At 45.4% G+C, this 26,883-nt stretch overlaps 1 protein-coding gene across 2 annotated transcripts in view; it reads right to left on the bottom strand.

The window, feature by feature from the left end:
• The window catches only part of RPL3L (ribosomal protein L3 like), a 134,494-nt gene extending 107,962 nt beyond the window's left edge, over nucleotides 1-26,532 (bottom strand). Inside the window, exons 1-4 of one of the 2 annotated variants that reach the window (XM_078664180.1) lie at nucleotides 26,515-26,532; nucleotides 18,791-18,983; nucleotides 17,669-17,837; nucleotides 7,619-7,754 (exon numbers count right to left, since the gene is read on the bottom strand). In XM_078664180.1, coding sequence (XP_078520306.1) covers nucleotides 7,619-7,754; nucleotides 17,669-17,837; nucleotides 18,791-18,983; nucleotides 26,515-26,517 — 501 coding nt within the window. In that variant the 5' untranslated portion in view covers nucleotides 26,518-26,532. Of the gene's footprint in view, nucleotides 1-7,618; nucleotides 7,755-17,668; nucleotides 17,838-18,790; nucleotides 18,984-26,484 lie in introns of both variants that reach the window. The other variant, XM_078664179.1, reaches the window with a different exon arrangement.
• Between the last annotated feature and the right edge of the window lie 351 nt (nucleotides 26,533-26,883).

Here is a 26,883-nt window from a genome sequence, read left to right as displayed (position 1 = left end):
TGACTCCCAGCTCATCTTCAGACTGGACCACCATCCAGAAGAGATTCAGCATATGCTTCAGTCTCTCTTCCTGGTCTTTCATACCTGGATGCACATGACTATGCTGGTGTTGATATGTAGCTTGTACTATCCATGGAATAGGAGCTTCTGCCCTACAGTTCTGGGTGTCCCCCTGTTGCCCCGTCTGCTTGTTCAAGAACCTTGGTCTTCTCTTGGATAAGCATTCTTCATGTGGAAGAGCAAGTGAATGCGGTAAGACTGGCAGGTAATCCCCGCTAAAGTGCCTAAGGAAAATTTTGCAGTTCATCCCCAGGGATTGAGAGCACCCAGAAGCGGCTCCTCCGCAAGTGCGGAGAAGCATCAGCCCACTGGCTCAGAGCCAGCGACAAAAAAAATAAAACAATATTTCATTTATTTTTTATTTTTAAGCCACTGACTTAGCCAGCATGTGTGGTAGGGTGGGCCGAGGCATAGGAGGGGGAAGAGAATGCAATGTGCACTCCCTAAGTATCCTGTGTGTTTGGCCGGCCGTCTCAGGCTGACCAAAACACACATGCGCACTTAGGTTTCTCTAACCTGGCTGTATTGAAAAGCCGGGTTAGGGAAACCACACAGACTCCCTGACCTGAGTGTAGCGTCTTTCTAGCCTGTTCAGGCCAATCCCAGCGCTGCTCTGCAGAGCAGGGATTGGACAGGGAGTCTGTGACTTAGTCACAGTGTCTGCTGGGACAAGGACGTCCCAGCACCACGCGCAACACAGGAGGTGGCCGTCAGCAGGTAAGATTAACTTTTTTCTTCAAATTTTTTATTATTATTATTGTCCCATGTCCCCCGGTGCCCCTCCTGCACTCCAGCCCCCGTGGCCCCACCCACCACTTTTTGTATGTGGCGGCTGCCACTGAGAGCACCAGTTGTGGGCGCTGCTATTCATTTTTGTGTTAGAAATGGGGGTCTCTAGTTAGCAATGGTTTGCACCTTTTTCCAAGTTGGGGCCCTTCCTTAGTCAAGGTAAGGCATGTTTGTTTATTGACTGTCTGGTTTTGAAGTGACAGGGGCTATAGATGTGCATTTACTGTAGACAGCCACTGAGGGGGGGGGGGGTTGAGGTGTGTCCTGCCTTTCCAGGGTGACTCAGAGCTGAGCTGAATAAACTTTGGTTGCATTTAGAGTGGTCGGAGGAGTTTCACTTACACCTCAATAGGCAGTGTCTCCTCTGCAAAAATGCTGTCTCCACCTCCTGTAGTGAAGCTGGGTCAGAGAGGACAGAACTGGTTTGGACTGGGCTCGGAGACCCTTGGCACAAAGAGAATAAAGGCAAAATGGGGTATAAGTAGTGAACCTTAAACTCCAGAGAATTAGATCACTTCTGGACTCAAGAGGAACCTTTTGCCAGGTAGTAGAGCTAGAGAGCTGTAAGGAGGCTATTGCCCCTTTGCTATGTGCTTTGTTGGGTTGACCCAAAGGTGCTGTTTCTGCCAAGGAGGAGGATGCAGACTGGAACTTTGCTGTGAACCTGCTTGAAGAAGAATCTCCAAGGTCTTGTGTGTGCTGGCCTTCTGTTCTGAAGTCTCAGGGACACAAAGACTTCACTACCGGCTCACCTAAACTCCACTGCTGGGAGTTTTGAACGGCCAGGAGGTGCATATTCCATGTTTTGGTCTCTGGAGGTTGTTCCTACTGTTGGGAGCTGGAAGAAACTTAAAGAAAGCAAGAAAAAAAAACTCAGACGCTGTCAGAGACGCCGCCAGTGACGCTGCGACCTGCTTCGATGCCAGGGGCACAGCTCATGAAGTGCACAACGCACCACCCCACCTGCACCACAGCTTCGTTGCCCTTTAACGCCTGCTGACACCTGCAGTTATAGGCCTTCCCGACGCCAGCACTCGCACCGACGCCATCAATGTCAGCGCCTGCATCCTATTATTGAGGAGCCGATAACCGACGAGGGTGACTTCACAAACTCTTCAACTTTGCTTCGCATCGCCTCACTGGAACGAAGCCTCACCGCTGATGCAGCCAAACTTCCTTTGTCCCGGACCTGACATGTCGCCTCCTCACGGACACAAGCCTCCTTCTTGGCAACCAGAGAATTGGCCTCAACCTCGACGCCGTGCATTGTCAATAGACTTCGTTTTAGATGGTACTGTTGTTTGGGTGTCCGTGTGACTCCATGCCCAACACTGCGCATCTTGTGGTTGGAACTAACCTTGGATTTATGCCTATCATGATGTTGTAATAGCCCCAGGCAAAGCTATTTGTTTCTACAAGTCCTATTTTTGAGAAAACATTTCTATAAGTAGTTTATTGATACATGTATGTTGACTTTTTGGCGTTTTAATCTTGTTTGGTTTAGATAAAGATATCTTTTTTTTCTAAACTGGTGTGGTGTCCATTTGTGGTGTTTTCAATGTGTTTCTGTGTGTTTTGAGTAAAAATACTTTACACATTGCCTTTAGGATAGGCTTGTCTGCTTGTGCCAAGCTACCAAAGGAGGTGAGATGGGGTTATCTAAAGTGTGTATCCCCAATACACTGACTAGAAGCAAGGGCCCCTACTTGGATAACTGTACATACCTCTGTCAATTAGAGACCTCTATTTCTAACAATATCAATGCTTCTATCAGCAAATATATTAGTGAATTTTAAAGTAAACACTATAAAAACCTACCTTCCTCGTAATAGATTTGTCCAATAAGTGAAATTTTTATAACTCAAACTGTTCAATAGTTACTAATAGGTAATAATGCACATATGGCGCAACACTGCACCAAACCAGACATTTAAATTATCACCATTAGCTGTTGATTGCTGCAATAAGCCATTAAAAAAGGTTATTCAGCTAGTCTAAGTATTCACATTTGATAGGCTAGGGTTAAGCGATATTGTCTGCAGGAAGAAAGAAAAATCTAAACTAGTTAGTTGTAATTCAGATAGGGTGTATAGAATGATACATTTTTGTCATGAGTTTTTTATTTTACCACTAACACCAGTTCATGTTTGCGCCACAGTCACTGTTTTTAAGGCTGTTGTTGTGGCTACTGTCAGGTGGTTGATGGGCCGGGTGAAGGAATCAAACCATGCCAGTGTAAGTAGACCCTTTGGCTGCTGATACATCCGGGTTGTGATCTGTGTCAATGCATGTAAATAGTTAATGTAAATAAATGGTTAAAGTTTGGCCACAATATTGTTGCAACTCTGTTTCATGTGTTTGTGACATGCTAATTTTGTAGAGATATGTTTGGTGTAGTCATCAAGTCGCAGTTCAGCAAACAAATGATGTGTACTACAAACCCCATAATGCATTGCTAGGGTGGCGCCAGCCTCTCAATTGAGTTTTTCAAGCTGTGGTGTATGATATATGGATTTGCTAACATTATGCCTTGTTAGATAAATAAAGGGAAGATGACTTACGCTGAATGGTGCCTCCGGGATTTGAGATGTTGATGTCAGGTACTCCCACTGCACTCTTTGATACCAGTGTCCCCTCTATGAGTTTTGGAGGGGGTGTTTTGAGGGTCGTCCACTGTTTCCACGTCCCTTTGCCATCCTGCTGGCCACCTTCTCCTTCGTATTAGACCTCAGGGCGTACCACTATTTGCGGATCTCATGAATGGCACTCTGAGTGACTCCTAGGGAGTTCACCGTCACCAGGATGCTGGTCCAGGTCTGGGTCTTTTGGCTCTCTGGAACAGAGAACGGGGCCTTTCCAAAAGTTGGTCCATATGGGCCACACATTCCTCTGTCAGGAGCTCCAGTTCCTTCTCAATAAACTTAACATTTCTCTCCCTGCCCCCGGAGTTCGTGTTCCCATCTTCTGTTGCCATGGTCTTCTCCAGTGATGGGGTTATTCAGTGGCAGTGATGTTGCAGGAGCACTCCTTACTTCCAGCCAAAGCCTCTGGGTTGAGGCCAGACCCAATTTTTATAAATTTCCTGGTCTAACATCATCATTCTGCATCCAGAAAGCTTAGTTTCCTGTTTTGCGATTTCCTGTTTGGAAATCATAATTTTGTGATTTCCTATTTTGCAATTTCTTAATAGTGAATGCAAATCTGTAGGAATCGCAATTAGGAAATTGCAGGTTACATACATTCCATTATGTGACTCCTTAATAGCGATTTCTGTGGATTCGCTATTTGCTTATGACAGTTTGGGAATTTCCTACATATGGGCCCAAGTACCCACAGCAGTAGTCACTCATAAATAGTACTTTAGGTACAGGGGGGTCTCAGAAGGTGACAGGGGCATTGGAACTCACCGGGGGTCACGCTGGTCTCCCGCTGCTGTTGGTCTCCGGCCACCGCTTCCTCCACCACGCGGCAGCCATGAGAGAGACTACAGCCCCCAGCATCCTTGGCGGTGACGCGCCCACCAGGAATCGAGCACGGAGGCGCAGAAAAGGCAGAGGTCCCTGCGGTCGAGCGGGGGTCTCAGAAGGTGACAGGGGCATTGGAACTCACCGGGGGTCACGCTGGTCTCCCGCTGCTGTTGGTCTCCGGCCACCGCTTCCTCCACCACGCGGCAGCCGTGAGTGAGACTACAGCCCCCAGCATCCTTGGCGGTGACACGCCCACCGGGAATCGCGCACAGAGGCGCAGAAAAGGCAGAGGTCCCTGCGGTCGAGCGGGGGTCTCAGAAGGTGACAGGGGCATTGGAACTCACCGGGGGTCACGCTGGTCTCCCGCTGCTGTTGGTCTCCGGCCACCGCTTCCTCCACCACGCGGCAGCCGTGAGAGAGACTACAGCCCCCAGTATCCTTGGCGGTGACACGCCCACCGGGAATCGCGCACGGAGGCGCAGAAAAGGCAGAGGTCCCTGCGGTCGAGCGGGGGTCTCAGAAGGTGACAGAGGCATTGGAACTCACCGGGGTTCACGCTGGTCTCCCGCTGCTGTTGGTCTCCGGCCGCCGCTTCCTCCACCACGCGGCAGCCGTGAGAGAGACTACAGCCCCCAGCATCCTTGGCGGTGACACACCCACCGGAATCGCGCACGGAGGCGCAGAAAAGGCAGAGGTCCCTCCCGCCTCGCGGGACGCGCGCAGGCTAAGCCCGGGCAAAGGGCGGGCCCTCTGTGGCCCTCAGAGGCACGAGGAGGACGGGACGGGGCCACTCCCCCTGACTCCATTTCACTGCTAAGGTAATAACTTTATGTCCTTCCTGGCATTTTGGCAAGGGATTACAAACTGAACCTTAGTTGAGAACTTTCTAATACCCTCAGACTTTCTTGATACCTTATCATAGCCTTGTGATAGCCTAACAATCGCACACCCCATGATGACACACAAGGGGGTGACCAATAGATCTATCAGCCAGAGAGGCTTGCACCCAGGGTCATAAGTTCTATGCAGGCCATCTCCGTCCTCCGCCAATTTGAATGAACCTGCCAAGACTAGTACATCTATTAACCAATCACTCGACCCAACCAATGGCATAACGCAACACCTTTCGCTGTTGGATGAACTAAATTTCCTCTGCAAAACAAGGTATGCCACCGTGGAACCCAGAAATGAATTTAAAAGTTCCTCCCCTTGCCCCGTTGAACAAACGAGTATGTCTACCCCAATCGCCAGCCCCCTGGCCCAACCCAAAAATGTTAATACACCAAACACAGTTTCTTCGCAGTCTTCATCTAGTAAAAGGAAGTGGGATGGGGTCAAGCACATAGGGAATAAATCAAAACAGCAAAAATTATGTTTTAGCTCTCCACTGACTGCAACTAACCCCCTTCAAAAATTGGAAGAAAAAATAGACCAATGGATAACCTCCTTCAATTCGAACTTTCTGGCTCAGATTGAACAAATGGTTGGCTCACTCATTTCTCCACTGATTGTTAAAATTACCACCCTAGAGGATAGGCTGTTGGGAATAGAGAAATGTTTAAAGGCCAACCAACACCGCACTGAAAGTTCTCTAACATCAATCTGTCCGAACTCACTTGGTACCAAAAGTAACAATCAAACTTGTCCCCTAGTCCCTGTCCCTCCACCCCCCAATGCACCTAAAGCTAATCACAAACCGGGCCCTTTACAATATACTGCTTCAAAAGTAGAGCCTAATAAGAATACTACCCACATACAGCTACCCAGGGAGGCTGCACCCATTGTGTGTGTTCTTGCGGGAGTTCCAGAAATCAAACATGGAAAAACTGAGCGGGAACAAGACTTACTTAACAAAGTCATATATTGGCTAACTAAAAACAGGCCTCTGCCCCTTAGTTTTGACGGTACTATCAAGTCAGTTAGAAGGGTGGGCTGGCTAGGCCCCCTACAAAAAGATATTGACGGTGACCTTGTTCTAATAAAATTTAAAAGCAGCTCAGTCATTCCTTACCTGCGAACTTTGTACCCCCGTAAAGGTGTTGGCCCTATATCCATCTGGGACCTACAAGACTTCTACCCAAGCACGGTATATACCCCCAGACTAAAACTAGGGGCAGAGTCAGTTCACCCGAAGGGCAGAAATACGCGTACACTGTGTGGCCATGACTTTTCCGCCTTGAACTACCCTGTTACAATGTACATTGGCCATGGGTATGGAAAATCATGAATTCTACTATGAAACAAAGGAACTTATTTATGCAACATGGACTAATGTTTTATCTTTCTTCTACTTTGTGTATTTGTATGTAACTCTTGTCATGAGTGTTTTTAATTTAGGTTGGTCTTGGATCATTAGAGTTAGAAATCCACAGTGATAGTTTATTCCTGAATAAACCTATGAGTGAGGCCATTTGTACGTCTTTTTGACAAAAATGTAATCAGATTTTTAAGATGTGACTTTTGTATTATACTAACTATGTATTTTGCTGTCTTTTTAAAGTTTTAAATATATTTTCTGTGATGTCTTTTATGGTTAATTTTACCGAAATAAAGACGTATGGTACAGTGACAATAGGATCCAGGTGTGAGGGGCCCAATGCACTTCAATTAGGGCTCTTTTATGCTACACACCTCAGTGAAGTGGATACATTTTCATCACATGCTTTAAGACCAAAGCTTCCTAATGCTGCCCCTTAAAATACCTTAGAGGAGACGCATGCATAAGATATGTCAACTGTACTATAATGTTTTTAATAGAAAGCGGTGTGTCATATTTTCCATATAATTTGACTTTCTTTGCTGCCTGATTTATTTTTCGCTGCCACATATAATTAGGTCCTACATTGCTGCAGAATTCTAGAGGTCCTACCTATAGGGCCTTTGCTTTTTATATATGGCACATAAAATCCTACGAAAAACAAACTACGGGTCATATTATCAAGAACGGCAAGAACATTATCGCCGCTTTAGCGGCAGGATCACAGAACCTGGACTTCTATGGGAATTCACAAGGGCATATTATCAAGCCCCTTATCAGGTTCACAACAGAACCTGGGCTTCTATGGGAATTCATAAGGGCATATTATCAAGTCCCTTATCGTCGCTTTAGCTGCAGTTTCCTGCCGCTAAAGCGGCGATAATGTTATCGCAGTTCTTGATAATATGGCCCCACATCCCTGCACACGTAAAAAACTGCTTGCAAAACCTTCTCATCAGGTACTAAAGCCAAATTTCCTTTACCCGGTCTTACTATTTAGACATTCTCTTACGTTCTACGCTCCTCCGCAGACTCCAGTCCTGACCTGTGTGTGGGCGATGATTCGGATCACTTTGCAATACTTTTTCATCGTTGAAAAGTCCTTTTCCAATCGTTTCTTTCCCTCCTCGTCCTGCCACTTCTTGCAGTACTTGGTGAAAGCTTTCTTTTTGCTCTTGTACCTGAAATATACAGTACAAAGTTTCATTGATCTACGCAATGTATACATTTCCTCCCAGCAGTATCTACATTCATGGCCTTTGTCCGGTATAATGAAAAAACAAGGCCTCATCCTTGTGTAAACAAGGCACCTTACTACTACTTGCAAAATATAAACTCATGCCCTGTGCCTGTATGGGGTGGTGTGTGCTACCGTTACATCGAGTCGGTACATCGCATGTAAGTGTGTCGCAGTTTTACATCGTAAGTAAGTACCTCGAGGGTCGTTTCTTGTATATTTACACTGAGGTACCTTACATCACAGGTAAGTAGTTTTTTAATGGAGTTGAGCGACATAATGTCATGTTTATGCATGTATTATATACGTATAAATATATATATGTTTAAATATATATTAACATATATATATTTTTTAATGTGATGTCATTTACATGGAGCAGTAAGGAGTATTTTCGGTCTACGAAAGAGTCATCTTAAAGGGTAGGAAGGGTTTTTAGGGTTATGGGACGGGAAGAGTTAAGGGGTAGTAAGGGTTTTTTGGGGTTTATAGATGGATAGTTTTAAAGGTTAGTAAACTTTTTTAGGGTTCAGGGATGGGTAAAAGAGCTTTACATATGTATACATCCGCATGTTTTTGCCCCAAAACTTGTAACAGGTGCAGTTTATTGCATTTGATAAATAGCGTACCCCAGAGTATTGTTATTTATCTGGTGTGATAAAAAGTGCCTAGAATCCAAAAAACTCGGAATCAGGCCCTTAGTCTCATCTTCTGTCTTTGCTCTTATAATATAATCACAATAAATATACACAGACATATTAAACTTCTAGCACATCCCAGAGTGGTAGAAAATAAATCCAAAAGTTTCCTGAAATCTCAATGTTGCGCTTTCATTTTCAAAGACAGGACATTTGTTTAGTGAGTGGTCTCAGCAATATTTATTCCAGAACAGTGTCCAATAACTCAGTCTTGCTAATATGAAAGGTATATGACAGTGCTTAATTTAAGCCAGTGATTTTTGGTGCTTCGCGCCCGCACTTACGCCCAGATTCATCAAAGTAAAATCGGCTCGCAAAGGGCCAGATTCTGAGAATCCGGCCCTTTGCGAGCGCTATTTTTGCATTTGGGATTCATCATCCCAAATGCAAAAATCGCAATTACAGAACTCGCTAAATTGCGAAGAATCGCATTTAAGGAATCTCAATTAGAGATTCCTTAAATGCTATTCATGAACCTTTTAAAAATTGCGAATTCGCAATATGGGGCCGCTATTTACCGCGAAGTGTATCTTTGTGGTAAATAGCGAAAACTTAGAAAAATGCACTTTGGTGCATTTTTCTAAGTTGTATGTTACACACACACATGTCCTTTGGACATGTGTGTGCGCAACACCTGTGTACATTTGTATTTCAGGGGTGCTACAGGGTGTCCTTTGGACACCCTGGCACCCTTGAAATCGCTTCCTTATTTGCGATTAGCTAATTGCTAATCGCAAATAAGGAATGACTCCCCATTCATTCCTATGGGCCTTGAGGCCCATAGGAATGAATGGGAAAGCCATTCCTTATTTGCGATTAGCAATTAGCTAATCGCAAATAAGGAGGCAGTAGAAATCGCAAAATTATTTGCGATTTCTACATGCATCCCGTTTTGCGAGTCTTTAATAGCGATTCCTTAATAATCGCGATTAAGGACTCGCAAATCAGGACATTGATGAATCTGGGGGTTAATTCTTAGCACTGGTGCTTGTGACATCTGCCACATGGTAGCGCTGTCTTTCATATTTTGGTACAAGCATAACAACCGCTGTTTATTAACTTAATATACATTAACAATCACTAGAACGTGCCACACAAGCTATTCTTATAGCTTTGGGGGCCTGGAATAGTCTGAATTGTCACACTTGTAGGAGGAGGGTTAGTAGTTTTGTTGGTACTGTAATGGGCAGCGCTGGTAGGGGCAATGGATGGTGCAAACTGACGTGTTCTCCTGATGAGGGCCCTGGCATTTATTGTTTCACAAATTGACCACTGGTTTAGGAACTCCTCCACTGTAGGTGATTGCAACCCTTCTTACTATTAACATCTCTAAAGGTGGATGTGTTCCTAAAGCAGCTTGCTCAGGACACCTTCTTTGCTGCTGTTTCATGGACAACCAGCCAGGGAGACTTCCCATGCCTCCCATGTTGGGCAGAGCTTGGGGGAGATACATCAGGCCACAATCACAATACAAACAGGCCACCCTTTGGGCTGGGAGCAGAAAATCAACATTCTCATCAGCACCAAAACATATTTTAGGCATGCCAGGACCCCATAGTTAGGTAGCTTCGCGTTAGAGTTGTGCTAAATGTGATACCAACATGAAACTTTGCACAGGGCTTGATAATAAGGTAACAAATGAGTGATGATATAGACCCCAAAAATCATATGGCTATTTTGCCAGTAAAACGTCATAAAAGAAAATGGCCGCCGTTATTATTTGTATAGCGATTATTAATCTAATGTTAGGCATTCATCACATCATTTCACACGGTTTTCCGGTCAAGAATGGCAAAAGTGGTACAATTTCTGCATTTTAGTTGACACCTGATGAAGTATGAGAATTGTTTTATGGATTCAGTAAATACCTTATGATGTAAATAAAATAGTATGTTATACTGCCCTTGTAAACTAACAAATTATTTTTTGTTGTTGCAGGTTTCTGAAATTGTGAAAAGATTATCAGCAAATGAATAAAAATGTCTACCAAAAGAATGATTCTGGTACTTTGTGACTCTAAGCTACCTCACTACCATGTCCGGCAGTCATGGTATCTTTGGAGGTGTAAAATTGGACGCCTACATGCCCCTACCTCTAATTCAGATTGTAAGCTGGCCGGGATGGCATGGATCCCCTTTAGTTGCTGGACCTGGACACCTTTCATTAGAGTAAGTAATTCAGGACAGGTAACTCCCTTCGAGTTACAGCCTGTGCCTTTGAGCCTTGGTCTGCTGCAAACTCTTCACAGCGTACAGCTCTCTCGCATCTCCTGTGTTTTTGTGGCATGTCTTTCCTGGAACGGGAGGCTACACGTTAATGCCACTGTAAGCAACTGCCTTATTGAGCATTAGCAGATGGCTAGATCGTGGTTCCAGATTGCAACTAACGGCCTAAAAATGCCCCTACTGTCAGGAGAGAGGGAGTGCAAAAACAGCAAAATATAATTTTGCCATGCCCAGGAGCTGGCCCCTGTGTTTGTAGGTTTGTGTTTCTGATTCCAGGGCAAAGAGCTGTAACCCAGCCCTTATGTCTGTACGAGTGCAAGCTCTGCGGGGAGCTAGCCTCACTCCCAGGCCGCTTTGTCTTATGCTATTTACTGCCCTTCCGGGAATTCCATGTCACTCGGATATAATATGACTAGCTTACCCGTCGCGCGTTGCTGCGATCTCTGAAGAAAGGAAATTCAAGGAAACTCGTCATGATAACATTCAATTTACATTGTGTCATTTTTATTGAAACTTATTCATTTTAATATGGAAAACCTTTCAAAGTGTTGTTTTAATTCTATTTATTTATTCGAGTGCTTGTGGAGCACTCGAATTTTTGTTTTTCCGTCTTGTGCATACATCAGTATTCGAAAGATTATGAGGGCCCTGGGGGGCCGATATTTTAAAATAATTTATGGCAGAAACCTTTGCGGGAGTGCACTCAACAACTTCCCAAAGTTTGTTGGCGATCGGATAAATGGTGTTTTAATTCTATTTATTTATTCGAGTGCTTGTAGATACACGATTTGTTGTTTTTCCGTCTGGTGCGTACATCAGTATTCGAAAGATTATGAGGGCCCTTCAGGGCCGATATTTCAAAAAATATTTATGCCAGAAACCTTTGCAGGAGTGTACTCAACAACTTCCCAAAGTTTCATGGCGATCGGATGAATGGTGTAGTAATGCATATGCCAGAAACCTTCGCAGGAGTGTACTCAACAACTTCCCAAAGTTTCATGGCGATCGGAGGAATGGTGTAGTAATGCATATGCCAGAAACCTTCGCGGGAGTGTACTCAACAACTTCCCAAAGTTTCATGGCGATCGGATGAATGGTGTAGTAATGCATAAAGGACAAACAGACAGACAGACATATATTCGTTTTTATATATATAGATTTGTGTTACTGTTAGTTCAGCAGGGCAGATGGCACACCCTCGCCTGGGTCTGTAGGGCTTGTTTTGGGTCTTGTTTTGGTGTTACCGTAGCAGGTAGCTCATTCTCTCCCTGTGCACTTTATGACTTAAATTACTATTCGTGCAACCGTGTACTGTACTTTTCACCCCTGCACCTCCATGAATTGTGTTACTGTAAGCTTTGCAGAGTAGGGAACTACGGGGAATATTTACGAAGAATTGGCAGAGTGAGACGTTAGCCTCTTGGCTTAACATTGTGCTCAGCCACTTCTAAAATGTAAGGCTGCACCGTATCCTTGTATACGTTTCCCCCTGCACTAGCACTAATTACAGCTGCCTAGCGGCTTAAGTGGCTTAACGCTGCCTTGTGAATAAGGTACATCCCCTATTATCACCACAGCATCAGAAAAGTGACGTTGTGGTGGTGGTAGGGGCATGTAAATATGTCCCTATATGTTCGCATGGAGGTCTGAGACTGGACTCTGAGGGGCAATCAGCTCCATCTTGTACACCAATTACTTGTGTTGCTGTAAGCTCCAAAGTGCAGAACTAACCGCAAAACCTGTGCACCTCTCTTGTTTGACTTATGGGTCTGTGGGCAAGGAGCTCCCTCTTAACCCCTCTCACTACATGAAAGGGGATGGGAGCTCATCTACTCCCTACTGTGTGATCCTGTAATCTCTATGGAAAAGTAAGACCTCCCTGCTTAATTTGTGCAAGGGGTTTGCACCACGTCTCATGTTGGTTCCTGAAACTAATTTTTCATAATCAGACTTGGAGCTAGAGAAAGGGATAAAAGGAAGACAGAAGGAGGAAAAGAAGGATTTGAAAAGAATAAGAAAATAGTGATAAAAAAAAGAACCCGCACGAGTGAAAAAAAGATACAGGAAGTGTAGGGTGGGTGAAGAAAGAGGCAAGAGGTGGAGTTTAGTCTAAACAGCCTTGACATTTCACAGCCTTGCTATTCAGCAACTGCAGCATTTGGCAGCTCCAGCGGTTAGCCCCTGGAGTAAGATTCAGGCACCTGCACATATGCTTTTTTTGTTCTGGCCTTAGCCATGATCTTTTGATTTTATTAAAATGAGATATAATTATAGGGGCTTTCAGTCAGCCCCCCTCATCCATTGGTCTGTTGCTGTGTCATTTACATGTTTCTTCTACTTGCTACAGCAAATAGCATGGCACAAAGGTACAGCCCACGTCAGTCATTGGCTAACTTCACTATCAGTGACAGCATTCTGCTCTTTAACCCCTTGCCCGCGGCCGGAATTCCGCTCCTGTGCTGGACATTCCGATCGCGGGCGTGGTCATGACGGCTCCCGGCACACGAGTACTGTGACGCATGAAGGACGGGAGCCGTCATCAGCACGCAAGGGGTTAATAAGGGGCACAGAGTAGTCTCCTTTAGTGCCAGGGACTACTATGGCAACATGTGCGTTTTAAGACCAAAATACTTTTATGCTCCTAACCAATGTTTATTTATCTCCATTGGCAGCTCCCCCACAATAAATCTTAACAAAATACATAACGAAATAAAACAGGCATTGACAAAGACAAACGACTGACAGCCAACATCAGCCGCACTGGACTTGCCAATGCTTGTTTACAAACAGCAGTGAACTCCCTCGTATGCCTGGGTGTAAATGGATTGTGTTACTATAAGGTTTCAGCTACTGTGTCTGTACGGTATTTGATAGTATTACCTCTGCAGTGTATAGTTCATAGTTCCTTCATTGTGTGCCTATAATTTATGTTAATGTGATCTCTATGTAGAATCGAAGTCCCTTGCATCTTATCGGTGTGTGTAGTTTGTGTCACTGTGATCTCTATAAAGCAGGGAGCATCACAGACCCGTTATTCTATCTGTAGAGTTTGTGCTACTGTGAAGGAGGGAATTCCTTCTCACCCTACTGTGTCTGCCTGGTTTGTGTCATTATAATCTGGAGCATGGAGTTCCTTTTTACCCTATTGTGTCTGCTTGGTTTGTGTTACTGTAATCTGAAGCAGAGCGCTCCTTCTCAGTGTATTGTATCTGTAGGGGTTGTGTTACTGTAATCTGAAGCAGGGAGTTCCTTCTTACCCTAGTGTGTCCGCATGGTTTGTGTTGCTGTAGTCTGTAGCAGGGAGTTCCTTCTCTCCCTACTTTGTCTGCTTGGTTTGTGTTGCGGTAATCTCAAGAAGTGAGTTCCTTCTCACCCTAGTGTGCCTGTATGGTTTATTTTACTGTAATCTGAGCAGTGAGTTCCCTCTCAACCATAGTGTGTCTGCATGGTTTGTGCTACTGTAATCTGGAGCACGGAGTTCGGTCTCACCTTAGTGTGTCTACATAGTTTATGTTACTGTAATCTGAAGCTGGGGGTTCTTTCACTGTGTATTGCATTTGTTTTGTTTGAGTTACTGTAATCTGAAGAAAGGAGTTCCCTCTCACCCTATTGTGTTTGCTTGGTTGTGTTACTGTAATCTGGAGCAGGGAGTTCCCTCTCACCTTAGTGTGTCTAAATAGTTTGAGTTACTGTAATCTGAAGCAAGGAGTTCCTTCTCACCCTAGTGTGCCTGTATGGTTTATTTTACTGTAATCTGAGCAGGGAGTTCCCTCTCAACCATAGTTTGTCTGCATGGTTTGTGCTACTGTAATCTGAAGCACGGAGTTCGGTCTCACCTTAGTGTGTCTACATAGTTTGTGTAATTTGAAGCTGGGGGTTCTTTCACTGTGTATTGCATCTGTTTTGTTTGAGTTACTGTAATCTCAAGCAAGGAGTTCCCTCTGACCCTATTGTGTCTGCTTGGTTTGTGTTATGGTAATCTCAAGCAAGGAGTTCCCTCTCACCCTATTGTGCCTGCTTGGTTTGTGTTGCTGTAATCTGAAACAGGGAGTTCCCTGTCACTCTAGTGTGTCTGCCTCGTTTGTGTTATTATAATCTGAAGCAGGGAGTTCCTTCTCACCCTATTGTGTCTGCATGGTTTGTGTTGCTGTAGTCTGGAGCAGGGAGTTCCCCAGCAGCGGCCTGTGATGGTAAGAGTGGTGGGCGCGGGGGATTTCAATGGACGATGAAGAGGGAATATTAAATAAATAAATAATTGCTTTGGCGCACAGACCACGCACCCATCCATCCATCGAACCAACGCCCCCCACCACCACCCTCTGCACCTGGACCCCTGTCAGCACCGAAGACACCACCCGCCTGATGAACACCATCCACTCCGGCTCCCCAACCGACCCCTGCCCACACCACATCTTCAACAAAGCCGACTCCATCATCGCACCCCAGCTCCGGAACATCATCAACAGCTCCTTCTCATCCGCCACCTTCCCGGAGAGTTGGAAACATGCCGAGCTGAGCGCCCTCCTGAAGAAACCCACCGCGGACCCCACGGACCTCAAGAACTTCCGCCCCATCTCGCTCCTCCCCTTTCCAGCCAAAGTCATCGAGAAGACCGTCAACAGACAACTGTCCACCTTCCTCGAGACCAACGGATCCCTCGACCCATCACAGTCCGGTTTCCGAGCAAACCACAGCACCGAGACCGCTCTCATCGCAGCTACCGACAACATCAGATCCCTGCTCGACAACGGGGAAACTGCTGCCCTCATCCTCCTGGACCTCTCAGCAGCCTTCGACACCGTATGCCACCGCACTCTGATCCAGCGCCTCAGCAACACCGGAATCCAAGGAGCGGCCCTGGAGTGGATCATCTCGTTCCTCGCCGGAAGAACCCAGAGAGTCCGCCTCCCCCCGTTCCGATCCGCGGCCACCGAAGTCATCTGTGGCGTCCCGCAAGGATCCTTACTCAGCCCCACCCTCTTCAATGTCTACATGAGCCCTCTCGCTGCCATCGCATGCCAACACAACCTTAACATCATCTCGTACGCCGACGACACCCAGCTGATCCTCTCCCTCACCAACGACCCCGCCAAAGCCAGCTTCCAGGAAGGAATGAAAGACGTCACGGAATGGATGAAGATCAGCCGTCTGAAACTGAACTCAGACAAGACGGAAGTCCTCATCCTCGGACCATCCCCTTCCGCCTGGGATGACTCCTGGTGGCCCCCTGCCCTGGGCACTGCACCCAAGCCAACGGACCATGCACGCAACCTGGGCTTCATCCTGGACTCCTCCCTCACGATGACCAAGCAAGTCAACGCCGTCTCGTCTTCTTGCTTCAACACCCTGCGCATGCTCCGAAAGATCTTCCGGTGGATCCCCACCGAAACCAGGAAGACGGTCACCCAGGCCCTCGTCACCAGCCGTCTGGACTACGGGAACACCCTCTACGCCGGAACCACAGCCAAACTCCAGAAATGACTCCAGCGCATACAGAACGCTTCTGCACGACTCATCCTGGACATCCCTCGCCACAGCCACATCTCTGTCCATCTGAAAGACCTGCACTGGCTCCCCGTCACCAAGAGGATCACGTTCAGGCTCCTCACCCACGCACACAAGGCTCTCCACGACATGGGCCCGAAATACCTCAACAGCCACCTCACATGACCCAGGACCATCTCTCCTTCAGAAAGCAACTCAAGACCTGGCTGTTCGAGCAGTAACGATTCCCCCCCCTCCAAGCGCCCTGAGACCCTATTGGGTGAGTAGCGCGCTCTACAAATTTGCTGATTGATTGATTGATTGATCGTCATCTGTCGAACCCTCCACCCACCCGGCCCCACAGGCCCACCACTTTTACCTGCATGGGCCGCGGCTGGAGTTCCCTCTCACCCTGGTGTATTTGCATGGTTTGTGTTTCTGTAATCTGAAACTGGGAGTTCCCTCTTACCCTAGTGTGCCTGCGTGGTTTCTTTTCCTGTATTCTGAAGCAGGGAGTTTCCACCCACCCTAGTGTGTCAGCACGGTTTGTGTTACTGTAAACTACAGGTGGGAGTTCCCTCTCACCCTGGTGTGTCTGCACGGTTTGTATTACTGTAAACTGAAGCAGGGAGTTCCCGCTCACCCTGGTGTGTCTGCACGGTTTGTGTTACTGTAAACTGAAGCAGGGAGTTCCCTCTCACCCTGGTGTGTCTGCACGGTTTGTGCTGATGTAATCTGGTGCAGAGAGTTCCCTCTCACCTTAGTAAGTCTTCAGGGTTTGTGTTACTGTAATCTGAAGCTGGGAGTTCTTTCTCTGTGTATTGTATCTGTTGGGTTTGAGTTACTGTAATCTGAAGAAATAAGTTCCCTCTCACCCTATTGTGTCTGCTCGGTTTGTGTTACTGTAATCTGAAGAAATAAGTTCCCTCTCACCCTATTGTGTCTGCTCGGTTTGTGTTACTGTAATCTAACTGGTGCAGCAACACTCTCTCAATGAGTTTATTTTTCATGGACTATTATGTACCTCGAACATGGCTTATGAACATTAGTTAACTTTTCTGTGGCCAGCATACCATGTTTACAGCGAGTGAGGCAAACCTAGTAATAGTACAATGAAAACAGAATAGGGCTGCATAGGACAACATTATGAAGTGAAGGTAGTCACAATTAAAAAAATAAGTGAAACCATCATAAACACAACAAACAGTGGAGATTAAACAGCGGTAGGAAAGTTCTAATGATCCAAACATGGATAATACAACACAAGATTTATAAAGGTTCAGAGGGGGGAATCCACGAGGGACAGTTAATAGATGCATTTCCACAGAAGGAGGTTAGGATGGTGGTAATGACAGATGGAGTAAAATGCTGGTGGTGTGGGGTGAGGAGAGCAGAATGGGTTCCACGGATCTAAGGCAAATCTACTGGGTTTCCCAAAAGAGCCTTCTTACCAGTTCTTGTAGAAGCGCCGCTTGCATTCGTCGCTGAGATGCTCTGCAAAAATTGTCTTCAGACTCCGTAGCCCATGGGGGGTTTCGATGTACCCCACGATTCCCACCACGACCATAGGCGGCGTCTCAATTATGGTGACGGCTTCCACCTCTTCCCTCTTGGAAATCTCTGGCAAGGTTAGAGCGGGACAAGAACGTGCATCAGAGACTCATCTTTAGGTCACAAACATACATGTGGTTTGATAGTTTGGAAGAGGCTGGTGACATTGCATGTATTTAATGAACCTACTCTTGAAAGTAACTGATAGAGCTGGACAGGCCTTTTCATCCACCGGGCATTTCCCTGGTGGGCTGGAACCCTTGGAGTTCGGTTTTCAAAGCCTAGGGTTGCTTTTCCTAGCTCCCCAAGATTAACTGCGGCAAGCCCAGGGAGGCTTCAAGAGAGAGAAAGACAGGTTGGAATGGGGGGAGGTGGAGAGAAAGTGATCAGAGCATGGACGTCAATTCACCAAAATGCCAGGAGTAGCGGAAGTGACATCCCATGCCTTTTGAACACCACTTTCACTTTCACTCTCACACACATACTTATACATACACACACATTCATACATATACACTCCCTCACACATAAACACACTTTCACCACAAGCAGTCACACAATATTAAAAAGCATTTTTTACTTATCTGACCTGCCATGGTAAGGCATATTCCAGCTCATTGTACTCCATTTTTAATACACTATTAGTGAATAATATATTTTATTTGTACACTATTAGTGTAATAAAAAATGTAATGAATATAAAGAGAGTGGATCCCCAGCTGCCCCTGTGTTCCTTGCACTGAATTTGCCACCTCTGAAGCCAGGGATCACAAAGCAAGTGCTAGGGGTAGCAAAGGGCAAGCCAGGAGTCGCAGCTGCAACATCTGGCGACCCCTAAATGACGTCCATGATCAGAGATGGAGAAGAAAGCAGAAGAGTGAGAAAGGATGAATGGAAAGAGAAAGAGAGCGCGAGGAGACAAAGGGAATGGAGCTTGTTTAATAAGTTTTGCCATGCCTGCTTCCGGTTCCCCAGTCCAGCCCTGGCTATTGCAACCCCTTGATTGGTGGAAGGATCCTTACTCGTTCCGCTTCGATGAACCTCCCGCAGAGTGTGCGTCATGCCGGCCTTGTAGCCCAGGAACGCAGCCAGGTGCACCGGCTTGCTTGGGTCATCCTTGGGCCAGGTCCTCACTCTTCCTCTGTGACGACGGCACCTCTTGTGGGGGAGGAAGCCCAGGTGGCCATGCCTGGGGGCAGAAAACTTGCGATGGGACTAGAGATTGATGGAGAAAAAAAGAGAGTAAATATCATGCAATGTCATGCAAAGACAGACACGTTTCCTGTTGCAGTAACTCTTCCTGGCCATAGAGGGCGCTTTTGACAACTACATAAAAGAAGAGGCCTTTAAACAACACTAAAGAGAAAGTTGGGGAAGCTGGTGGTCACCAGAGGTTAACTCCTCCCTTAGCACTTGGAGGCAGGGGTGTAGCTTGATCAGTAAGATTGGGGGGGGGGAGGGGGGAGATTCGGATTTCACAACAATCACAAACATACATAGTCTGAGAAGCAGGACATGAGGGTGGCTTAAAGTGCAGTGGAAAGGGAAAGCAGTGCAGATTGTTAGTGATACTTAAAACTAAATATTGTGTAAAACAACCAGTTTTTACAAACTAATTGCATGTTATCGATGAGCGACTCTTTCAGACTCTGGCGCTGTGCAATTTTTTCGCATTTGCACAATGCAGTGCTGCTGATTTCCATGCAGGGATGCACTGAATGAATGTAACTTCATCTGAGACAAAGCATTTTGAACATTCTGAACTAATAGGTACTGATGCAATAGACAAAGGTTGATACATTTTAAATTTTTGCATAGGACGTACGATACACCGACAGGCCTACACATGGCTGAAGTTGAGGTGTATTTGAAATGGTTTTATGCACCTGGCCTGGCAATGCCCCCTGGTAGAGTCCTTCTGGTCTCAGATTTTCCATACACTTTCCAAGATTCTGGAGCATGAGATTGCCCCCTCCCGATTACCAACTTTGATGTTACATACATTACATGCATTATAGACATGCCAAACAAGTGAAGCCCTTGTCTGCTTATTAGCTAAAAGAAAAGTGATTCTCCACTGGGGAGAGGGTTAGCACCCTGGTTAAAAGACCGGATGAAGGACTTGATACACTGTAATGAAAATACCGAAACATCCCACCCAATGATCATTTGGGCTTCCCCACGTAATTTGTAGAGCGAGATCAGATGGTAAAGCATGGTATACTGGGAGATGGAAGGTGAGAGGGGGATTGCTGACCACAAGCCTTTACACCGAAGGGTGCTATCACCGGAGACACATCACGTGTGTGGAGGCGTTGACAGTCAGGCGCGGCAGGGGCGTAGCTTGGTCAGCAAGACTGGGGGGATGTGCGCTTCAGATTTTCCGACAATCACACTGGCATATCATGTTAATAATTATATAAGAAGCAGCACATGAGGGAGGCTTAATGGCCAGTGGAAAGACAAGAAAGTCCAGATTGTGAGGGGGTACTTAAAACACAGGAGCATCACTTTTTCTGACGCTACGGCGGCTCAGGGTGCCGGCCCATATTTACAAAGCCATGCAAAGTCACCCTGCATGGCTTTTCAAGACCATGTAAACATGGCCCCCTTTCACACATTGCTCTGAGTGACAGCGGCATTCCATGGATGTTCCCACACAGCACCCATAGATTCTCATGCAGCCCCAGATTTACAAGGTTTCGTAAACCTGGGAATGCGTCAGATTCTAGCGCCTCTCCTGGGGAGGCGTTAAAGTGGTGCAACGAGGAGAAATACCTTTATTTCTCCTCGTTGTTTGCTCTTTCTGTGTGCACTGCATTCTGCAGCACACATAGATCGAGGAAAACACCATCAATGATTGTTTTTGTGCAGGAAGGTGTCCCTTTCTGCACAAAAAACAATCATCCCTGCAACGCAGGCACCCTTGCACCATTGTGCAAGGATGCTGGCGCTGGCACTAGACAGACAATTGTGCGCCAGTGCAGAGGAAAACAAAGGAATGTGTTGTATTACTGAAAATAGTAAATACGACTCATCCCTGCATTTTCCTATTGACGCAGCTGGGTGCAGCTGATGGCTACAGCACAGCGCTGCATCATTTTCTAGTGAATAAGCCCCACACTATTTTGTAAAATAACCATGTTTTAAGATCTTCAAAAGAGAGATGAGAGTGTTTGTGTGTGTTTGCCTGAGTATTTAAAAATCCTCTGCAAAATCTGACAAACACCTTGTAGTACCTGACTGAAAGCTCCTATACCGACCTATTTATTAACCCCTTCGCAGCAGGGGGGTAATTCCCCCGCTGTGCTGGGGGCGCGCACAGCACCACGGTGCTCGTGATGAGCTGAGCTCGTCATGACCGCGCCCGTTTAATGGAACGCTCAGCACTACGGGGGAATTAGCCCCGCGTGTGAGTGTTGCGGCTATGAGCACCGAAGCACATGCCTCATGACAAGCTGAGCTCGTCATGAGCACGGAAGGAGTTAATAAATATATTTGTTAGGGGGGTGTAACACCCCAAACACGTCCCCTGAAGCTACGCCCCAGAGGAGTGGGGCTGCTAACTTTGCGTGCTGAAAAAGCCACATAATATCCTGATGCTCCGATCCCCTTCACTCCGAAGTGGAGGTTCTTGGGGACCAAATCAGTGGGAAATGTTACTCGAAATGCAGTGGAACATATGATGGGTCAACCATCAGATTGTAAGAGGTGAAAATACAATCAAGACTTTTGGAAGGGAGAAATTTACATCGCCCACAAGCATCATACTGAATGAACTATGGGGTAACAGGGCATGGTAGTAGGAAACAGTGAAAGACTCCAGATTAATAGGAGCACAATATTATTTTGTAATGGGTTTTTGCTTTATCTTTCTATTATTTTGTATTTTTTACTTAACAAAAGGATAAATAAGAAAAAAAATTATTGCTTATATGCTGTATGAGTAGCAGTTAGTTTTGCTGTTTAAATTCTAATAAATTACCAGAAGTTCACACCGTCTGGAAAACAGTAACATAGGGCCAGACGTACAAAGAATAGAGTCAGTAAAAGTTGTTGCAAATTGCACAATGTCTTTTACCAAATCCATTCTCTTTTTGCACACGGACCTCTGTACTAATAGTTCGGTTTACAAAAACCCAATTTGCGGTAGGTCGCAATTTGACCTAACTCATGAATACTAATAAAGTAGGTTATAAATTGCAACCCACCATGAATTGCTGTCATCACAGAGATAGTCGCCTGCTGAAGTCAACAGACCCCTAAGTATGATTGCTTTTAAATAAAGCGATATTTTTTTTAAGTGCAGCTGATTTTTCTTAAAGGAAAACGAGATGTGTTTAAAAAAACATAAAAAGTTTAACTAACATTTTTTAAGAATAGGCAGTGGTCCATAAATAGTGTTCTTAAAATTGTTTTTTCTCAACATTCACAAAGGACCATGTTATAATTGTATTCTTTCCACTTGGTACCTTCCTCTACTTTTCCTTTTGCTGGTTCCCTACCACTACCTTTCAGTAGTTAGTAAAACATTAATACATTCCATTTAGGTGTTTTGGAAGAGATGCCCTAAACATGCCCCTTCCAAACACCAATTCAATATGCAATCACAAATCCAAATTGCAATTCGTTAACAAGTTACTGAATCGCAGTTCGGGTTTCTTACAGATGAAAAGGCCTTTTTTTGGTCGCAAACAACCTGATTTTGCGAATCGGACCTTTTGTGACTGCAAAAAGCCTTCGTACATCTGGCCCATAGTTTTAATGTAAACAGATGTAATGGCAAGCAATTTGGGGCACAGAAATCCTAAAGAGCAAAGTAGTTTGAGATGTGAGTTTGTATAGTGCAACATGTGGTGAACATATCTAACTAAGGAGGACACAATGGGAAACTATTTCACAAAGCTATGGGGTGCTGAGAACTACAGGCTGACCACTGACATAAGGGGGTTGATTGCCACTGTAAATTTCACTAGTAAGGCCTCATCTGGAGTAGTGTATTCAGTTCTGGATGCACGAGTCCGGTGGACAAATGTGGAGTGGAGAGAGTCCAGAGAGGACCTGCCAGAATGATGCATGGGTCATACCACAAGGCACATGGTAAGAGCTTTAAGAATGTAAATGTGTACATTGGAGAAAAAAAGCATAGGCTTAGTGTAAGGCTTTCAAACTTGCAATAGAGGTTAAAATTGTTAAGGTGGAACACAAGATGGATCAGTTAGTTAAACACTCACTACTGGCATCTGCTGTGATCTGCAGAGCACAAATCCGAAAACTAGGCAGGGCAACGCAGCCTCCAAGACCAGTACATCAAGGACCACTAAGGCTCCAATGACAAGTCATGCAGAGTTCTATAGGTGAATTATACATACAGGCTGGAATCGCCATATGGAATCCCAGCAATTGTGTGATAGACCACACAGAATGGGGAATAACTGCATGAAACCCACTTTTCCACCTGCTCTTAATAGTTGGTAGATGTCTGTGAGAGCTCCAGTGCGGGGCTGTTATAGGGAGAGAGTGGTCTGGGGAGAGTGGGGTATGAAAGAGTAATTCATATATTTCTGGCCATGCCTGCATGTGTGTGCCTCGGGATCACGTCTCTCCCCAATTTGAGGGACAAAACCCAAAATTTTGCAGAAGTCACGAACCAGGTGAAAACCACTCCATGCGGTGTTAGGACTCACATGATGCAGTATTACCACTCCTAAATACATCGACTTCACAATGAGGGAATCTTCAAATGATCCCCCAATAATACCACACCTGAATGGAAAACCTCTACCTTAATAAATACTGCCTGTTAGAAATATCCTCTGAGGCATGAACTATTCACCATACATGTTCTTAGCCCAAGAAATCTTCTTCAAGATGCCCAGCCCTGCAGCCTGTACCCTGGAACTTAATCTTAACCTGTGGTGTTGTTTCCACATTCGTCCTTCTTTCTCTTCATCCTTTTTTCTGACTCTTTCCATCTCGCTTTCCTTCATTCTTTCTGTTCTTTTATTTGGTCCTTCTTGCTGGCTTTTCTGTCGATCTCCCTTACTTCTCTCAGTCCTATTCATTCTCCCTTTCCTCACTCCATCCTTCGTTGTATTTTCCCTTCCTTCCTATCCATCCATCGTTCTCGCCATCCAAACATCCATCCAACCTTCCTTCTTCTTTTCATCCATCACTCTATCTTTTCTCCATATTATTCATCTTTCTCTCCATCATCCAGCCTTCTCCACCCCTCATTTTCTCCATTCATTCGTCCCTTCATCCTCAGATCCAGCCTTCCTTCTTTCCGTCACTCATTCCTCCTCCTCATCCATCCATCTCTGCATTCCCCCAGCCATCCTCTCTCTATCCTTCTCCCAACCCCTTCCCCCCCACTTCCATTGCATTTATGAGCTTTTTGGAAACCAGAGTCTCTGTTCAAAGTCAAAGGAACCATAAGCAAAGACTTTCATTTTTCATGTTACAAACAGCCAGTGACAACCCCACCCCCGCTCAAGCTGCTAAAATGGAGAATTAATGACGCCCCTAAGCGCAGCAATAAAAACAACTCTACAGAAGTGGTAGAATAGGAAGCCAGATGGACTAGTAGGATTTCCAGATTGGGAATTGCTCACAACATAGTGGTTCTATCAACCTCAACGCTTTCCAGCCTCGTGCGCAGTGAGAGAGGGACGCAATTGCACATGGAAAGGGCATGATGCGCCCTCCTCCAAGCCATGGTGCAGTACCTTCTTTTTGATGGACTTTCTACAAGAAGTCCACAGAAAGACAAGGGGGTCTCACCTGGAGTTGAACGCAAACACACAAACTGCTGAACTTTGTCAGGTATGTTATATCCATCCTCCCTGGACTTTTAATCATTAAAGAGTTTCTTTTTGAAGCTATCACAGTGATAGCCAGGCTTGGCAGCGGAACCTTTGCCATATAATTACCACAGGTAGCAACTGCGGAATTATAAAGACAGTGGACACATGGCAGATTTTACAGTACCACCCAACTATAAATCAAGCTCAAACAAGGGAGCAGCCAGAAAAATAAAAGCCCCCCTACTTTGGCTTAATAAATGAGCAGGTAAAGTGAGTGACACCAACTCTTCCTATGGAGTGACATGGGAATAGTATCCTTGGGGAAAATTTGCACAAATTTGTGCAAAATCCCGAATCTTACAGAACGATTTTAAAGGAATTTGACCAAAAACCACACATTTACTAATACTGGCTGATTTCTCTCATTTATCCATTCCATCTCCTTACTTTCCTTTTATGCATCTTTCCTTCCTTCTTTCCATCGTCTTTCCTTTGTTTTTATGCTTTTTATTCTTTCTTTCCATCTTTCTTTTCTTCTGTCTACTCTTATCTCATTCCATCTAACCTATTTCTAGTTGTCCATCCTTCTCAATATCCCTTTATTCTTATCATGCTCATGTTGTTCCATCACACTTTCTTTGCATCTTTTCTTTTTGCATTACTTTCATTAATTCATTCTTTCATGTCTTCTTACCTTCAGTCGTCCAACCTTTTGTCTCACATTTCTTTATTTCAATATATTTGACTGCTTTCTCTCTTTCTGGACTTTCATTTTTCTTATTTATTTCGGTATGCCTTCCTTTTCTTCTTTCCACCCTTCATTTTTTCTTTTTTGCCTTTACCTTCCTTTTTCTTCTTTTACATCATTTTCTTATTTCCCATGTACTTTTTACTCTCTTTCCTACATGCTTATTTTACCTTCCATCATTCATTATTTGCATTTTATTTTTTTTACTTTATGCTGCCGCACTACGTTTGCCTCTATCTTATGTTTTTTTGTCATTTTAATATTTTTCTTTCTCTCTGTCACCCTTTCTCCTTCTGACTTACGTTGACCTGCGAGCCCGAGATAAAAGGTAAGAAGGGTCATAAAACAATTGAACCTGCTTCTGTAGCACACCCCACCCCTTAAGCTGATATTGCAGGTGGTTAACTACGCCCTTGGGGTGACCTATAAACACAGATAAACATGTTCCAGTTAATGGGCACCTATACCGACTTATGCAAAACATAAGCGATCTGGCACAACCCTCTTGTCTTATCCACCAACAAAATCCGAACTTATTAAAACTAACAAATTCACCCTAATGGCAGCAGCACCCTTCCCCAAAACCGAATTTGTTTCTTGTCTGTGATGAAATTGTTTGAAAGGACAAACCTCTGACTAAGGAAAGTCACTGAGGCGCCCCAGTAAAGGCAGATTGTGTGCAATACAAACCACAACAACAACCGTGCAACAGGGAGCACGCGCCAAAGGCAGACATAGGCATACCACAGGCATAACACTGCAAAACCATCAAGAACCATTAAGACCCGAGCGGTGGTGTTAGTCTGTTGCAAAGCCCCACAACAGCTGCTAGTGACAGAACTGAAAAGACACACCAGCTGCAAGTCTGGCAGCTGTGTGCTGGACGCAGGAAGGTTCAAAGGGCACAGACAGTGTAAACCATTCTCCTAACATAACTTGACTCCGAGTTTAAGGTCATTCGGTTCATGGTTTGTATACATCCTGGAGGCACAACATCTAAGCATGTTAACACACACAGTACACAAGGCTCAAGGTACTGCCTCCCCCTTAGCCAGTGCAGCACACGGAAACAAAAAGCGTCTATTGACTCACTTCCGGACACAGAAGGAGTGAAATCAGGACAGACAGACGTCTTCAGCTCAAAAAGCAGACATTGACCCACCTCCAAAGACAAAGAGGCGCAGATACAAACCATGGGGGCTTCAGCAGCGCGCGCCTGCCAGCGGCAAGAGGACGGTCACTACTGCAGCGACAACCTGAAACTTAAGATGTTGTCCAGGCTGAAGGCACAAATTTAGCTGCTGGCTTCACGGGCTGCTAATATTAATTCCATAGGTATGGGGCGCTGGCATTGCTTGACGTCCAGGGCAGTTGTCCATGGGGAGGGAGGGTGTGCAGGGCTTAGTTTAGCACAGACGCGGAGTGAACCTGCAGCGAACTAAGCATAGTGCTGCCTTGAGCACAACACATGGGACTGTTGTGAAGGTGTGCATTAGCAGCGGTCTCCTGATGTTTGTGGGGGCCCACAAAGTTTAACTCTAATAACGCAATTCAATTGTAC

Source organism: Lissotriton helveticus, chromosome 10, assembly GCF_964261635.1.
Source record: "Lissotriton helveticus chromosome 10, aLisHel1.1, whole genome shotgun sequence".
Lineage (NCBI taxonomy): Eukaryota > Metazoa > Chordata > Amphibia > Caudata > Salamandridae > Lissotriton > Lissotriton helveticus.
The sequence above is the reverse complement of the archived record's forward strand: the minus strand, read 5'-3'. Positions and strand labels throughout refer to the sequence as shown.